Genomic DNA, 18,364 nt, shown 5'->3' on the forward strand with positions numbered 1-18,364 from the left:
TTGGAAAATCTCTACAGTACAATTCAGTACCGCAATAAATCCTTTCAGTGGAATATTCTAGTTGCTTCTCAACCTTTTCTAATGTAACATTTATTTTATTCACTGTTTTGCTTTTGTTTTCACAAAAAAGTCTTGCATCTGTTCCAGTAAACATACACTAAAAAGTGTTAATAGTTTATTAATTGTACTACAAGGTAATATAAACATCTTTTTTGTAATTTCAGTTGGTCATCTCCTGTAGTGTTGGTACGGAATAATAAACCAGCTCAAGTCAGTGCCTCTGTTGGACTGGACTCAACAGTTCAGGTTATTACACTAAACAGTGAAAATGATTATCCTGATGGCTCTTGGCTAGGGGATGAAACTAATCCTGAGTCAAGAGTTCGATGTGGCATAACTCCAGCGTAAGTATTGCCCTTTTTTTTGTTTACTCCATTCTTTATATAGCCATAACAACTTACAGCCTGTGTGTGTGTGTGTGTGTGTGTGTGTGTGTGTGTGTGTTCGTCACTTTGTATATGTTTCTGCTAGGAACTTTATAAAACAGACATACACATCTTGGAAATATCATCAGTTTCTATTATTGTATATTGTCCAGAAACTGACTTTTTTTGTTGTTATTTTTTTCCTGTGTCAGTTGTGCATATGGTATGAGACATCGATGTTTCTCAGCTTGAATACCTGTTTCCTGTAAGCTGTTTCCAGAAACATTTGCATCAGTTTACTCAGAATTTCTATTCCACAAATGCACACGAGCGTACATCCATGTGTGCCCCTGCGCCTCTCCCCCTCCCTCCCTCTCCCTCCCTCCCTCCCTCCCTCCTTCTCCTTCCCCCATCCATAGTTGCTGAAAGCAGGAAGGGCAAAGGGAAGCCTCCCTCCTTCTCCTTCCCCCTTCCATAACTGCTGAAAGCAGGAAGAGCAGAGGGAAGATGTCATTTGAAAATAAGTAGCAGGCACAATTTACATAGCCACCAAGTATATATTATGAGAGTTGATATACACTGATGGTATTGTACACCATTAAAGTTCTATGTACTGACTTCGCAGAAAATCCTAAGAAATTTTGGTCTTATGTCAAAGCGGTAGGTGGATAAAAACAAAATGTCCAGACACTCTGTGACCAAAATGGTGCTGAAACAGAGGATGACAGACTAAAGGCCGAAATACTAAATGTCTTTTTCCAAAGCTGTTTCACAGAGGAAGACTGCACTGTAGTTCCCTCTCTAGATTGTCGCACAGATGACAAAATGGTAGATATCGAAATAGATGACAGAGGGATAGAGAAACAATTAAAATCACTCAAAAGAGGAAAGGCCGCTGGACCTGATGGGACACCAGTACGATTTTACACAGAGTACGCGAAGGAACTTTCCCCCCTTCTTGCAGTGGTGTACTGTAGGTCTCTAGAAGAGCGTAGCGTCCCAAAGGATTGGAAAAGGGCACAGGTCATCCCCGTTTTCAAGAAGGGATGTCGAACAGATGTGCAGAACTATAGACCTATATTTCTAACGTCGATCAGTTGTAGAATTTTGGAATAAGTATTATGTTTGAGTATAATGACTTTTCTGGAGACTAGAAATCTACTCTGTAGGAATCAGCATGGGTTTTGAAAAAGACAATCGTGTGGATCCCAGCTCAAGCTATTCATCCACAAGACTCAGAGGGCCATAGACATGATTCCCAGGTAGATGTCGTTTTTCTTGACTTCCGCAAGGCGTTCGATACAGTTCCCCACAGTCGTTTTGTAACATTACGAGTCAAGATAGCTGTAACGGAAATTGAATAGCGTAAAGTATTATATCGCGGAGAGCGGGCTTCAATTTATAAAAAGGAGAAAAGCTGTATCATCATCATTGACTGTTGGTGTCAAGCAACCAAAACTGTTCATCAAAGGGTTTTGGTGAATGAGTGGTGAATGCGAAATGAAACTGTGAACGAAGTTATGTTAAATAAAGCAGAAGAGACAAGACAGTTTGGTCGTATCTGCTATTATTCCATAAACCGTAACATTTCTTCTCGTTGTACGAAGCCTTTATAGACGATCGTTATGACAATTTGCTTTGAAGGGATCACGTTATGAGTTAAGTTTTGGGGACCTGGTCAACAGGGGATAGTTCGTAGATCTTAACTACTGCAGCTGTTCTGGAATCAGGTGCTACCGTGACCGTTGTGTGTTGTCAATGGCTTAAGGTCATCATATCTCATGCTCAAAGATCGACGCGCCTTTCCTCTGGGTATAACGGTGTCTCACGGTAACAACGACAACGCCGACGGCGAAGGAAGATACTGTAGAAGTGGCGCCACAACGTGCGGCTCGATCGAGGAGGATTGCTGCATCGAGTCGAGTGTCATCCGGATTCACGAACCCTAGAGTTGGAAAATGTTGTAGCAGCCAGTGAGTCTGTCCAATGAAATATTCTTCAATAATCGCTAAAAGTGAGTGATACTACCAGGTATGATTAAAATAACTGTATAATTATTAAAAAAAGGAAGTTGAGACTTGTGATTTCGGTAGATAAATATATATAAATACATAGTGAAAATAAGCGTATGTCTTGCTAGTGAATAATCATGTCAAAACGAACGAAAAGAATACATGATAATGTGCAGTTGAGTAGAGTAATGAGTAGAGAGAGAGAGGAAAGTGAAGAGGATAGGGATGATGCATCCCATGAGCTCAATGTGGGACAGGAGACATGTGCAGATAATAATACAGTTATTGATTTAGAGCCGTTAGGAGATTCAATTACAATGATAAGTAAGGTAAGCAGCGTGGGAGAACATAAAGATCTTGAGGTTTCGGAAGTAGATCAGCAAGTTGATCCTCAGAATGGAAATATTAGTCAAAAAATGTTTGATATGCTGGTATCAATAAATACTCAAATGGGTGTAATGAATGGAAGACTTGGTTCACTAGAAAAAGATAATAAGCAATTAAAAGAGGACAATCAAAAGTTAAATGAAAAATTTGAGGCCAAATTTGGTTCATTAGGAGTTAAAATGGATTCTTTGGAAAGCAAACTGAACACCTTTGATTATAAACTGGAAAATACTAAGAAAGAATTAAAGGCGGACTGGGAGACTCAATTAAATGCGAAATTTGGAGAACTAGATGTAAAGTTTTCTAACACCTCAGAAAGGCAATATAATAATTTAATGAGAAAACTTCATGACGTAGAAAAGAAATATGAGGTAGTTTCGAAGAGTTATGATGGCCTGTCCAATAGGATGGTTAAGTGTGAAAGCAGCTGTTTCCATGCTAGCGCACAGATAGAAGAGCTTTCGAAACAAGTAGTCGAGTTTGAGTCTGATGCTCCTAAAGGGATTAACAAGTATTTAGTAGATCAAACTAAAAGACTTGACGAAGATCTAACTGAATGGATAGAAATAAAAGGAAATGAAATTGCAGACAAGGTTAAGACTACTATTGGATCCCAGCCAAATGAAAATATCAATGAGCACCTAAGTAGAAATGATGAATTAATTAAGCTCTTCACCAGCGAAATTCAGAAAATAAAAGAGAAAATAGTTGACGAGTTACCTAAATGGCAAAAGGAAACCAATCATAAATTGGCGCAGATAGAATGAAAGTCATCACAAAATTTGCTGACAGAGGACGAACGTTCGGAGAATAGGTCGAAAAACAACCGAACATGTGATAATACGAAGTACAATTGTGGTGAAAATTTGCATTGGGAAGTTGATGATTCGGTTGGTAAAGATGATGATACTTTTGGTCAGCGAGGATATTTGTCTTCTTTAAAGGTGGAGAACAGCATTTTTAAAAGTAGACAATTCCCAACATTCTCCACTGAAAAGAACAACCTGCATCCGAAAATCTTTATCAATAATTTCAAAAGAATATTTCTGCGTAGCTGGTCAGAACACGACCGACTTCAATTTACAGTATCCAAAATTACCGGAGAAGCCGCATTATGGGCCGCCGAAGTAAGTGAAAGTTGCCATACTTGCGCTGAGTTTGAACAACTTTTTTTGGCTAAATACTGGTCGTCGAGTAAACAAGAGAAATTAAGAAAAGAGGTTTACCAAACTGAGTATTTTAACAGTAAAAGGAGTACTTTAAGGCAATATTTTGAAAAGTACATAAATAAGACACGTTGTTGGAGTGATCCAATTTCTCACAAGGAAATGATCAGAATTTTGAAGGGAAGGTTGCCCATAAATATACGTGAAAAGTTAATAAATGTTCCTGACCACAATGTAGAACAATTCTTGTCGGTGATTGACTCTATAGATATGATTATGGAAGACGCAAGACAAATGAGTAGTAATCAAATGTCGACTCACACTCATAGTAATAAGAATAACTATTATAATAATTTAACGTATGATAATAATAATACCGAAAACCAGGTCAAACCTGCATCGCAGGAGCGTGGACAATCTTCATCCTATGGTTGCAATAAAAACAATGATTATAATAAATATAGAAGAGATACTTACTGTGCTAGAGGTAAACCTCGATATGGTGACACGAATGTGCATAGTAGTGATATTAATAAGAGTAACAGGTACCCAAATGATGAACCCAATTGCATTCGACCTTGGGAAGATAATTCGAAGCATAATGTTCATCGGCAGGATGGAACAAATGCCTCGAGTCCTCATCCAGCACAAGGAGTTATACCAATGGGCGAAGGAGCCTCCAATGTGCGACGGGGAGAATACCATAACTCGGATCATACTGTACGGATTGTGGAAGTTCATGAACCCCCACCGATGACTCAACGAGATAGATTAAACTAATACCAGTCACCAAATGCCTTCCTAGGATGACTGGAAAGGAGAAGGAAGGCAGGCATCAATTTGAAGTGAGAGTATTAAGGTACAATAATGATCAGGATATAAGGAATGAATTAATTGAAGAAAAACCTGAAGTTTCTAATAAATGTGGACAAATTTTACAGGCAATAATTCCAACAAGTATAAATAATGTTGATGTTGAAATATTAATTGATACTGGAGCAACTATTAGTGTCATGACGTTGGACTGTTTAAAACAGATAAGCTGAGGGGTAAAAATGCCCACTTTTCCTATCACAGGATGTACCGTGTCTGCAAAAAGTTGTGAAACAGGTACGTGTTGACGTTACAATACAGGGGGCTCAAATAGAAAGTACATTCCTGGTTGTTCCTAAAATGACAGTACCATGTAATTGGAGTTTGGATTTTTTATGTGAGACCGGTGCAATCATTAATTTAGAGAAAGGTGAATGTATATTTAATTCCAATGGTAATGTTTTGACAGCCACCCTGAGAAAGGGCCGAGTAATTCCAAATCAGTTGTGTATGAATCTAATGGTAAAATATGTCCGCCCCAGTAGCTGAGTGGTCAGCATGACGGATTGCCGTCCTCTGGGCCTGGGTTCGATTCCCGGCTGGGTCGGAGATTTTCTCCGCTCAGGGACTGGGTGTTGTGTTGTGTTCATCATCATTTCATCCCCCTCCGGCGTGCAGGTCGCCCAATGTGGCGCCGAATGTAATAAGACCTGCGATATGGCGGCCGGACCTGCCCCGCGAGGGGCCTCCCGGCCAATGACGCCAAACGCTCATTTCCATTTCCATGGTAAAATATGTCAGTATTGATGATGAAAATGTGTATGATATATGCCTTATTGAAAGTTCTGAAGAAATGATGGATAAAATGTCATTGCAGGAAAAGGTGTTAGAATCAGAATATTTATCTGTTATCCAAAGGGATGAACTGTACTACTTGTTGGAAGCATATCAGTCAATTTTTAGTAAACGTCCGGGTATAATAAAAGACTTTGAATACCATATAAAGACGTATGCACATAAACCCTTTTGTCGTACTTCCTATTCTATCCCATGGACAAAGAAAGATGTAGTCAGAAAGGAAATCAATAAAATGTTAGAATGGGGTATTATTGAGCCCTCAGATTCCGAATATTGTAACCCTCTTGTGGCGGTAATTAAACCCAATGGTGACATCAGATTGGTGTTGGATGCCAGAGAGATCAATAAGATCATTATACCTGTACAAACGCGACCGGAGAACCTAGAAGAGTTAGTACAGAAGTTTTATGGTGCCCGCTTCTTAACTTCTTTGGATATGCGTAGTTCATATTGGCAAACTAGAATATCGAAAGAATCTAGAAAATATACTGCATTCGTTTTTCTGGGCTGAAGTTACCAGTTTACTGTCATGCCATTTGGGTTGAAAATAGGCGGTGGTGTTTTCATATCGGCATTAGATACCGTACTGGGCAGAGACCTTTTGAATGAAGTTACTTTATATGTGGATGATTTCCTAATTGCTTCTGAAACTTGGGAGGAACATGTGGACTTATTAAGAAGAGTTTTTGCGAAATTTTTGGAATACAGAGTTACTGTAAATTTGAGCAAATCCAAGTTTGCTCATAACCAATTGAAATTTCTTGGACATATAATCACTCCTGAAGGGATAAAACCAAATCCTAAAAAGATGGATGCGATTAACAGATGTGCTTATCCAAAGAATAGAACGGAATTAAAGTCATTTATCGGCTTAGTTTCATTTTTTCGACGATTTTTACCCAATCAGTTAGGAAGCCAAGACTGTTTGTTACGGCTGTTAAGAAAAAATGTCATGTGGGAGTGGAATTCCGAGTGCACCCAAGCTTTTGATAACATCCGCAATGCTTTGACTAATGCTCCACTGTTACATCATACGATACTTGATCAAGATTTTTATATTGCTGCGGATGCTTCTGAAACAGGATTGGGTGCCACTCTTTTCCAGATGGACAATCCAGAAGATATCAGTACCATCAAGATAATTGGGTTTGCCAGCAGAACACTCTCTAGCTGTGAACGTGCATATTGTACTATTGAATTGGAAGTACTGGCCGTGGTCTGGTCACTTAGAAAGTTTCGCTATTTTGTATATGGAAAGAAGATCATTGTATTCTGCGACCACAAAGCTTTATCTTTTATTTTAACAGGAAGGATGTTCCATTCACGTTTAACCCGGTGGGCCTTGCTACTGCAAGAATATGATATTACGCTCAAATACATCAGAGGGAAATACAACATCATAGCCGATGCTCTTTCAAGATTACCGAAAAGAAAGAATGCTGACGAGTGTGAAGAACGGACTATTGACTTTAAAGTCATGAATTTATCAAGGCAATATTGTGAGAGGCAGATTTCACAGCTATGTCGAAGTCTTCCACAACTGCAGGAAGATGATAAGTTGTGGAAAGCCATTAGGCATGCTGTTGAAAGCAAAACACTAAGTCACTCTCAAGAACAGTATCAATTAAAATCCGGAATATTGTATCGGAGGAAGGATGAAGAAGATGTTTGGAAAGTTTGTGTTCCAAATAAATATTTAGAATCACTAGTATGGTACACTCACTTGAATTGGGGTCATTTTGGTGCCGCTAAATGTACAGCCAAAATAGCACAATACTGCTATCATGCAAGTTTGGGACGTATAGCTACAAATATTCTTAAGAAGTGCAAAATATGTCAGAAGACGAAACCCATAAACTATTGTCGGAAGATAGAATTACATCCTATCACCCCACAACAACCTTTAATGTTGGTGTCATGTGATGTCTGTGGGCCATGTCCCATGACACGTGGACGGTTCAAATATGTATTGGCTTTCTATGATCTCTTTTCAAAATATGTGAAATTATATCCTTTGAAAAATCTCCACGTTCAACCCATGTTACGCAAATTTATCAACAACTATATAACTGAACTTGGCAAACCTATAATGATCTTGACAGACAATGCTGCTTATTATACAAGCAAAGTATGGAGAGACACTATGAAAGAACAAGGAATCCAGCACATTTACATCTCAAGATTTTACCCTTCTGGAAATCCGGTTGAAGAATCTTCCGAGAGTTGAACCGATTTTTACGGACGTACATACCCAAACAACATTATAAATGGATCGATTGGATTTATGAATTTGAGAAAGTGTATAATGACTTACCACACTTATCGACAGGTTATTCACCTAACCAAATAGTATTTGGTGAAAGTATTGTGCCAGAATGGATGAAGAAATTACCTGCAATAGAACAAAAGATTACCAAGAAAGAAGATATGGTGAAGAAGGTCTACGAAAACCTGAAGCATCAAGCACAATTGAGAAAAACCCGTTTTGATAAAAATGTGAAGAAAGTAGTCACATATGATGTAGGGGAAGAAATTTTATTGAGAAATCACCCAAAAGCATCAACCAGGAAAAGACTGAATAAGAAGTGGCAGTATTTATATACAGGTGCATATAAAATAATGAAAATACCTCATGAAGGGAGCTACCTCCTGGCAGATTGTGATACTGATGTAATTAAAGGCTTGTTCCCTCACATAGACCTGAAGAAGTATTACCAATAATGAGCGAAATATAGATTCAAGAAACACTGAATGATACCAAGACTACACTCAGTGGACTAAATAAAAGCACCAGTGGATAAATACGTACTTATACTAACTTACAAGGAAAATTAAAGAATATACCGACGATTTCCATGAGATACCTTTTTGGTATCAGCAACAATGTCGACGCTGAAATACGATTTATCCTCTCACCGAACAGCGAGGATGGATGATTTAAAAGTGGAATTAAGAGGAAAAGAAAAGGATCAGATCCTCTCTGGTTAAAAAAGTGGCCTAATAAGGGTTTTGGCCTAGGATGCCAATCGTCGAACCCGGCTGTGATCCCTGCCTTGCACAGTCGGTTGAAGAACTGAGGGCTTCATCCAAGAAAAAACATTTGGTGTGAATATGAAGTGATTAGTGCGAAGTGTTTCTAAGACAACCTATAAACAGATGTGGAATTTAGTTAAGGGCATTTTGTCTAGGCCCATTAACTCAACTTAAATATTGTAGAATGTATGTACTGACTTGTTGAGTGAATCTGAGAGTGAGTGTATTCGCCGAAACAAATACCCTCTCCTGTCACAGTACACACAAAAAAAATAAGCCTGTTCTGTCTGGAACCCTCTTCAAGACATCACAGTCTGGGGGGCCGTGTAACATTACGAGTCAAGATAGCTGTAACGGAAATGGAATAGCGTAAAGTATTATATCGCGGAGAGCGGGCTTCAATTTATAAAAAGGAGAAAAGCTGTATCATCATCATTGACTGTTGGTGTCAAGCAACCAAAACTGTTCATCAAAGGGTTTTGGTGAATGAGTGGTGAATGCGAAATGAAACTGTGAACGAAGTTATGTTAAATAAAGCAGAAGAGACAAGACAGTTTGGTCGTATCTGCTATTATTCCATAAACCGTAACATTTCTTCTCGTTGTACGAAGCCTTTATAGACGATCGTTATGACAATTTGCTTTTTTAAGGGATCACGTTATGAGTTAAGTTTTGGGGACCTGGTCAACAGGGGCTAGTTCATAGATCTTAACTACTGCAGCTGTTCTGGAATCAGGTGCTACCATGGCCGTTGTGTGTTGTCAATGGCTTAAGGTCATCATATCTCATGCTCAAAGATCGACGCGCCTTTCCTCTGGGTATAACGGTGTCTCACGGTAACAACGACAACGCCGACGGCGAAGGAAGATACTGTAGAGTTCAATGAACAAAGTAAGAGCATATAGACTATCAGACCAATTGTGTGATTGGAATGAAGAGTTCCTAGATAACAGAACGCAGCATGTCATTCTCAGTGGAGAGAAGTCTTCCGAAGTAAGAGTGATTTCAGGTATGCCGCAGGGGAGTGTCGTAGGACCGTTGTTATTCGCAATATACATAAATGACCTTGTGGATAACATCGGAAGTTCACTGAGGCTTTTTGCGGATGATGCTGCAGTATATCGAGATGTTGTAACAAAGGAAAATTGTACTGAAATGCAGGAGGATCTGCAACGAATTGACGCTTGGTGTAGGGAATGGCAATTGAATCTCAATGTAGACAAGTGTAATGTGCTGCGAATACATAGAAAGAAAGATCCTTTATCATTTAGCTACAATATAGCAGGTCAGCAACTGGAAGCAGTTGATTCCATAAATTATCTGGGATTAGGCATTAGGAGTGATTGAAAATGGAATGATCATATAAAGTTGATTGTCGGTAAAGCAGATGCCAGACTGAGATTCATTGGAAGAATCCTAAGGAAATGCAATCCGAAAACAAAGGAAGTAGGTTACAGTACACTTGTTCGCCCGCTGCTTGAATATTGCTCAGCAGTGTGCGGTCCGTACCAGATAGGGTTGATAGAAGAGATAGACAAGATCCAATGGAGAGCAGCGCGCTTCATGACAGGATCATTTAGTAATCGCGAAAGCGTTACGGAGATGATAGATAAACTCCAGTCGAAGACTTTGCAGGAGAGATGCTCAGTAGCTTGGTACGGGCTTTTGTTGAAGTTTTGAGAAAATACCTTCACCAAGGAGTCAAGCAGTATATTGCTCCCTCCTACGTATATCTCACGAAGAGACATGAGGATAAAATCAGAGAGATTAGAGCCCACACAGAGGCATACCGACAATCTTTCTTTCCGTGAGCAATATGAGACTGGAGTAGAAAGGAGAACCGATAGAAGTACTCAAAGTACCCTTTGCCACACACCGTCAGGTGGCTTGCGGAGTGTGGATGTAGATGTAGATGTAGATTAAAACTTGGCTTATCCCATGCTGTAAATTTTAACCTGACTTTTTTAAGGGGAATATACGATATATTGAAGAGATACAAGAGAAAAGAACCGCAAAAGCAATCCATTCCATTTTTCCAGCAGCAAAGGTTGAGGTAAGGAACATGCATTAACGTGAGTGGCTAACTCAACACTATCGAATGAAATATCATGTATTTCCCCTCTTATCATTTCATTTGACTTTTTCAATTCTTGTACACAATGGATACATTATATTGTCACTTTTTTCAAGAAAATCATTCAAAAAACATTGAATATGAGTTTGATAATTTCTAAGGTTACAAGAATAAGCAATTGTTTCAGTGTAGTGACATTTTATTGACAATATTTATGACTATACAGTGTTGTAACACCTACAGCATTAAAGAAAAGACCATCACTCCCCGTAAGAGTTGGGGAGGTCTTGGCATATACCCATCATTTGTTCGTATTGTTCAGGAATTATATAACTTGGAAGAGATTATTAAGTAATGTTTCCAAAGGACTAAAAGAAGGAGGCCGCTATATTGAATCATAAGACTGCTAGGTGCTCTTAACAATGATCACGTCTAACAAGGCCCTTCACTTATTTTTTCTTTGTCAGCTACCACATTTACAGGTTTCTCACCCAGATGTTTGTTCACAAATGAACTTCTGTTATCTCAAAATGTCTTCATGCAGCTTTGGACAACACCTGCAACACCTGCCTACGAATATGAGTCATATGTGCTTTTCTGGAATCTAACATCTCTCAATGTATGCACTCTTAAATATTGCTCATTATTTCCTTTATTGTTAAAGTTACATTGTTCTGCAGAAAAAAAAGTGAGGAAGCGTCACATTCACAAATATCAGTAATAGAGTCTATTTGTAGAGATGAAATGAATCTTGCCATTATTGCCCCTGTTGCAGTTATTCACATCACAAACCTACATGAGCACTTACCTCACCCCAACTTCAGTTCCTCAAATCATTACAGATCATATTTGTGTAGCTTCCATTTTACATTTCTAGGATATATTGTATGTAAGAGTTGTATTCAGAATGAATTTTTCATTTTGCGGTGATGGGGGGAAGGCAAATTTATATGAAACTTCCTGGCTGATTAAAATTGTGTGCCAGACTGGAACTCAAACCCAGGACATTTGCCTTGTGCAGGTTAGTGCTCTACCAACTGAGCTACCTGTTATAACCTTTAATCACCAATAATTGCGTGGATATTCCAACACACTCACTTAGAAACAATAGCTGGTTACGTGATAACAACTCAGTATCTCTTATTCGACTGCCGTGCCGTGACATGTGGCCGGTGCCGTTCGTAGCTAGGTGGCGCTCCCGCGCTCAGCCGAGTTGTGGGGCGCCTCTATCGCCATTTGCGCATACTGTCGTGGCGACACTGTTTAATGTTGTTGCACTGTCACAACACTTTCCCCCCCTTGAAAAAAAAAAAAAACACTCACTTCCTTGGAGACATGGACAGTGCGGAGACATCCATGGCCTCTTGTGAGGCCCCGAGAAGATCCCGCGAAGAGACACAAGAGTATGGTCGAAAATGTCCAGGACGGAAGCTCGTGTGTGGAACGTGCCTCCTGGACGAGATGATGGGTGAAAACTCTGGAGTAGCATCCATAGGTGTCGTGGACCTGGGGGTGTGCTCCAGCGAGATGGGTCCCGGAGAAGGCGGCGTCGTGACTGGGGCCGGTTCCAGCGTACTCGGAAGCAGTTGCGACGTCGGCTGCATCAACATGTACGGTAGATTGGCAGCAGCGACAGGACTGGCTTCTTGGGCTGGTGGAGGCGAAGGAAGGGGCGGTGGCACCGGCGTGGTCACCACTCGTGGGCGCATCTGGTCATAATGGCGAACAACCATGCCGTCGTTCGTACGTATTTCACAAAGCCGGCGGCCGCGAAGAGCCTTGACCACCCCTGGAATCCATTTAGGGCGAGATCCATACCCTCGTGCCCACACATCAGCGCCCACCGAGTATTTTCCTGCACTAGGGGACACAGCACCAGGCCTGACAGGGTGAAGCAGGTGCAGTAGAGTGCGCGGTTGGCAGCCATGCAAGAGTTCAGCAGGGCTGCGATCACCCAGAGGCATGAAGCGATAAGAACTCAGAAATTGCAGCAGAGCGTCATCTGTGGAAAAATCACTAAGGAATTTTTCATCTGGCTTTTGAAAGTGCGGACAAGGCGCTCGACCTCCCCATTCGATTGCGGATGGAAGGGCGGTGCTGTAACATGATGAATCCCTTGTCCAGTACAAAAATCACGGAAGGCCTGCGAAGAGAACTGAGGGCCATTGTCCGTGAGGATCCTGGATGGAAAACCTTCTAGCGCAAAGATTTTGGACAAAGCCAGCGTCGTCGCCGCAGTGGTGGGCAACGGACATCGAACAACAAACGGAAACTTCGAGAAGGCGTCAATCAACAGTAGCCAATAAGTACCGAGGAAGGGGCCGGCAAAGTCAGCGTGCACCCGTTCCCATGGCTGCACCGGATCAGGCCAAGGAGAGGGCATTGTACGAGGTGCAGCCAGTTGTTGAGCACACTGACCACACACAGCAACCATGTGGGCGATGTCCGAATCAATACCGGGCCAATAAACGTGCCTGTGGGCCAGGGACTTAGTCCAAGAAATACCCCAATGGCCTTCATGCAACAGTTTGAGAACATCTTGTGAAGAGAGGCTGGCACCACGACCCGTGGAGATGCGCCATCCGTGGCCAGAAGAACAACACCATCACGAACTGACAGACGAAGGCGCAAGGCATGGTAGTTGCGAAGGGGATCCGATGCCCGGCCCTTGGTCCTGTCCGGCCAACCCCGTTGAACAAAACCGATCACCTGACGCAGGACCGGGTCCCGCACAGTAGCCGACGCGACCTGTGAACCTGTAAGTGGAAAACCCTCGACCGCACAACGTTCTTCCTCATCAATGTGGAAACAGGGTAGTTCATCACAATCGAAAACCGGGTCGGGGCCCATCGGCAGTCGCGACAATGCGTCAGTGTTGGCGTGCTGGGCTGTGGGTCGATAGTGAATCTCATAGTGAAAACAAGACAAGTATAAGGCCCAACGTTGCAGGCGGTGAGCTGCCTTATCCGGAAGCGACGCCGATGGGCTGAACAGAGAGACCAGCGGCTTGTGGTCGGTGATGAGGTGAAACTTAGAACCATACAAAAAAAACGCTGAACTTTTTTAGAGCATAAATGATAGCGAGCGCCTCCTTTTCGATTTGAAAGTAACGCCGTTGCGCATCGTTGAGGGTCTTGGAAGCATAGGCGATGGGTCATTCCGACCCATCCTCATACCGATGGGCGAGAACAGCCCCTAGGCCATACTGTGACGCGTCAGTCGCCAGATCCAAGTGCTGACCCGGACGGAATGTGGCAAGACAAGGTGCCGACTGCAAATGAGCCTTCAGGCGGACAAAAGCCTGCTCACACTCGTTGGGCCAACAGAAAGGGATGTTTTTGCATAACAGCTGATGCAGAGGATGAGCTACTGCCGCCGCAGATGGAATGAATTTGTGATAATAAGCAATCTTGCCTAGAAACGCCTGAAGTTCTTTGACCGTAGACGGCTGGGGTAGAGCGTTAATGGCCGCAACGTGCTGACGTAGAGGACGTACACCCTCACGGGACAAGTGGAAACCAAGATACACAGTGGAGGGTTGGAAGAACTGTGACTTGTCCAGATTGCACCTCAACCCAGCCGAATGCAAAACCCGAAACAGTGAACGCAAATTGCGAAGGTGCTCCTCAGTGGAGGCCCCCGTGACAACAATGCCATCCAGATAGTTTATGCAGCCGGGAACGGAAGCCGTGAGCTGTTTCAAAAACCGCTGAAAAATGGCCGGCGCGCTAGCGACGCCAAATGGTAACTGCTGGTACTGATACAACCCACAAGGAGTGTTGATGACGAGAAATTCCTTAGAAGAAGCATCCAACGGCAACTGATGGTACGCCTCCGATAAGTCAAGTCTGGAAAAGAACTGGCCCCCAGCGAGCTTGGTAAATAACTCCTCAGGACAGGGAAGAGGATAAGTGTCAATGAGGCTCTGAGCGTTGACAGTGGCTTTAAAATCACCACACAATTGCAGACTCCCGTTTGGTTTAGAAACCACCACGATTGGCAATGCCCATTCGCTGGAGGTAACAGGAAGGAGAATCCCTGAAGCTGTTAACCTGTCTATCTCAGCCTTGACAGGTGCACGCAATGCCACCGGAATAGGGCGTGCCCGGAAAAAACTTAGGGCGAGCTGTAGGTTTAAGAGTAATGTGGGCTCCAAAATCCTTGACACGACCCAGACCAGCAGAGAACACGGACAGAAATTCAGAACACAATCCATCCAGCTGTTGATACAGAATATCCTCAGATATGACGTGCACATCATCATCAATGGAGAACCCGAACAACTGGAAAGCATCATAACCAAACAGGTTTTCAGTGCCCGCATGATCCACCACATAAAATGTGAGGGGCCTAACAACAGACTTGTAGGCAGTGGAAGCATCAAACTGGCCAATGATAGGAATTTTCTGTTTATTATAAGTTCTCAGATTTCGCGTAACTGGAGACAAGGGAGGGGAGCCCAACTCCAAATACGTGCGAGAATTAATGAGAGTTACTGCAGAGCCAGTGTCCACTTGCATGCAAATGTCTTTATCCAGAACATGAACAGTAACAAACAACTTATTTGTTTGAGAAAGCACACAGTTAACATCCATGTCCGATGCCTCATCCTCGTCGACAGGAACTTCAGGGGACTGACACACAGAAGCAATGTGGTCTTTTTTCCTACATGAATTACACGTGGCCCAACGTTTTGGACACGCAGCCCTGTCATGCTGTACAAAACAACATGGACAAGAAGGAAGTGCGGTCGAACCTGCTTCTGTGGTTGCTGTTTTCGCTGCGAGCGTTGCGGCCCAACGCGATGTTGTTTACGCGAGTGAACTGCCGCCACATCTTCGTTCTCCTGTGAAACAGGCAATTTGTCCGTGTCGAAAGTTGACTGTACAGCGCCTACATCACACCATGCACCTATTTGCACGCCAGCAGCGTGAGACACTTCAAAGGATTGAGCGATGCTTAGAACTTCCGACAACGACGGGTTTGGCAGTTGTTGGGCACGTTGCCAAACTTCTTTATCAGGAGCAAGCCGTAGAATAGCATCCCTAACCATGGAATCAGCATAAGACTCATGATGAGTGTCCGTGACAAACTGACATTTCCTACTCAGATCGTGTAGTTCCGCCGCCCAAGCCCGGTAAGATTGATGGGGCTGTTTACGACACCGGTAGAACGCCACGCGGGCAGCAACGACGTGGGTGTTTTTTCGGTAATATTTAGACAATAAGTCACACATTTCTTGGAAGGACAGAGAGGCAGGTTCCCGCAGAGGGGCTAACTGAGGTAGCAGCTGATAGATCCGTGGGGAAATCCAAGATAGAAATAACGACTTATACATAGGAGGCTCGACAATGCCGAAAGCCAAGAAGTGTTGCTGCAAACGCTTCTCATAATCCTCCCAGTCTTCAGCAGCCTCGTCGTAAGGGGGGAATGGAGGCGGAGAAGAGGAAGACAGACGATGAGTAAGCGGCGTAGACAATGCCTGAATAGCAGCCGTCAGTTGTGTTTGTTGTGCCTGAATAGCAGCCGTCAGCTGTGTTTGTTGTCCAATGAGCGCTTGCATAAGCTGTTCCATGTCTGCCCCGTCACGAACACACAAATCCACAACGCAGTGAAAATATCCCATCCTTGTCGCCAAAAAGTGTTATAACCTTTAATCACCAATAATTGCGTGGATATTCCAACACACTCACTTAGAAACAATAGCTGGTTACATGATAACAACTCAGTATCTCTTATTCGACTGCCATGCCGTGACATGCGGCCGGCGCCGTTCGTAGCTAGGTGGCGCTCCCGCGCTCAGCCGAGTTGTGAAGCGCCTCTATCGCCGTTTTCGCGTACTGTCATGGCGGCACTATTAAATGTCGTGGCACTGTCACAACACTACCCAAGCATGACTCATGCCCCATCCTCACAGCTTTACTTTTGCCAGAGCCTCTGGCCTCATCTTTTACCTTCCAAACTTCACAAAGGTTTGTCTGCGAAACTTGCAGGACTAGCTGTCCTGGGAGAAAAGATATTGCAGACATGTGGATTCACAACAGTCTGGTGAGTGTGTTTTCGGAATGAATTTTTCATTCTGAAGTGGAGTGCGTGCTGATATGAAACTTCCTGGTAGCAACGTCCTTTCATCCCGGAATGCCAGTCCTGTAAGTTTCAGAAGGTAGGAGATGAGGTACTGGCAGAAGTAAAGCTGTGAAGAAGGATCGTCAGTTGTGCTTCGGTAGCTCAATTGGTAGAGCAGCTACCCAGAAAAGGCAAAGATCTCGAGTCGATTCATGGTCTGCCACTCAGTTTTAATCTAAGATCTCAAGGTGTTCTACCACATGTTTGTCCTGAAACGTTTTATCCTCAAAGATATGTGCATTTCATTTATACATTTCTTGACTTTTCCCATCAGAGCCTTACTTGCATTAAACTGTCTGTATTTACAAGCAGTAGTCTGAGTACTACAAAATAAATATTGAAAGTGAAATGATCGATACTACTTGGAAAAGTTCCTTTGTTTCACAAGAACGTATCCATGCAAAAAATGCTACAGCTTTTACCCAGGAGTTGGATCTGCATCTGTTTCCTGTCGCCAAGATTTGATTTCAGTAATTGTTATCCACATGCCAACTACCAGTTACCTCTAAATAATACTAATAAGTGTTTGAATTGAGCAAATTAATTGTGAAACTAGCTAGAAACACAGTTACATTAGAGGGCAGACAGGGGCCAAGTCTCTCACTTGATGAATACAAGCTGGAATTAATCACCACCACCTTGAAAGAATTAAATGTTATAATTTCCAGTTGTTCATCGTATCACTGATTTTTATAGTGTGTTAGTATTCATTCTGTGAAAAGACTGACCTTGATTGATTTTCACTAAAAATGACTTAAAAGAGCTACTTCTCAAAATCTTTTGTCACTTACTTAACACTATAAAATATCTCACAAATAGTGTAGCTAAAAGCGAAAGAAAGTAACCAAAATTTTTTCTGGAAAACTTATGTTCTATAGAATAAAATTTAATTCAGAACTGCATAAAATCATCTGTTGCATGAAGCTGATCTTGGGTTGATGGAAGAGATACAGAGTGGACTTTGTGAACAGTGAGGAAAAGCTAGTAAGCCAAGGGAAAAGGGACTTCAGAGCAATTCCAGCAAAGGAATGTTGCTCTAAATCGCATACTTGTCTTGTTTAGGATGGAGGCATATACCGTATTTCTCCAAATTTTAATGGACTGTATTATTTTAAGAGTGGAAACAGACACCATGAATTCGTAATAATATTAGACATAATTGTATGTGTGTTACAGTAACCTCCTACACATCAATACGTTCTGTCATAGTCCAGAAAAAATGGCTGTTACGTTGTTGGATTATTTATTTCCAAGAGAAGTTCTGGCAGTTTCAAACCTCTCTGGGAAGGGAAAGCATGGAAAAAAACAACTGGATCCACTTATGGTATGTTATATTGTTGTGTCATTAGCTTTATTATTGTTATTATGGTTATTGTTACACATTTATTTAAGCTACACAGAATAGCCAGTTCTGGAAACACTTGCCTGGTTAGGTCTCAGAAATGATCTGCCTTATGTTTTTACTTGGCA

General features: G+C 42.2%; 1 protein-coding gene across 1 annotated transcript in view; it reads left to right on the plus strand.

Annotated features, from left to right (window-relative positions):
• Positions 1-18,364, plus strand: part of LOC126474759 (protein BANP-like) — a 197,184-nt gene that overhangs the window by 54,477 nt on the left and 124,343 nt on the right. The window contains exons 3-4 of the mRNA XM_050102239.1: positions 225-404; positions 18,071-18,218. Coding sequence (XP_049958196.1) covers positions 225-404; positions 18,071-18,218 — 328 coding nt within the window. The remainder of the gene's footprint in view (positions 1-224; positions 405-18,070; positions 18,219-18,364) is intronic.

Source organism: Schistocerca serialis, chromosome 1, assembly GCF_023864345.2.
Source record: "Schistocerca serialis cubense isolate TAMUIC-IGC-003099 chromosome 1, iqSchSeri2.2, whole genome shotgun sequence".
NCBI lineage: Eukaryota > Metazoa > Arthropoda > Insecta > Orthoptera > Acrididae > Schistocerca > Schistocerca serialis.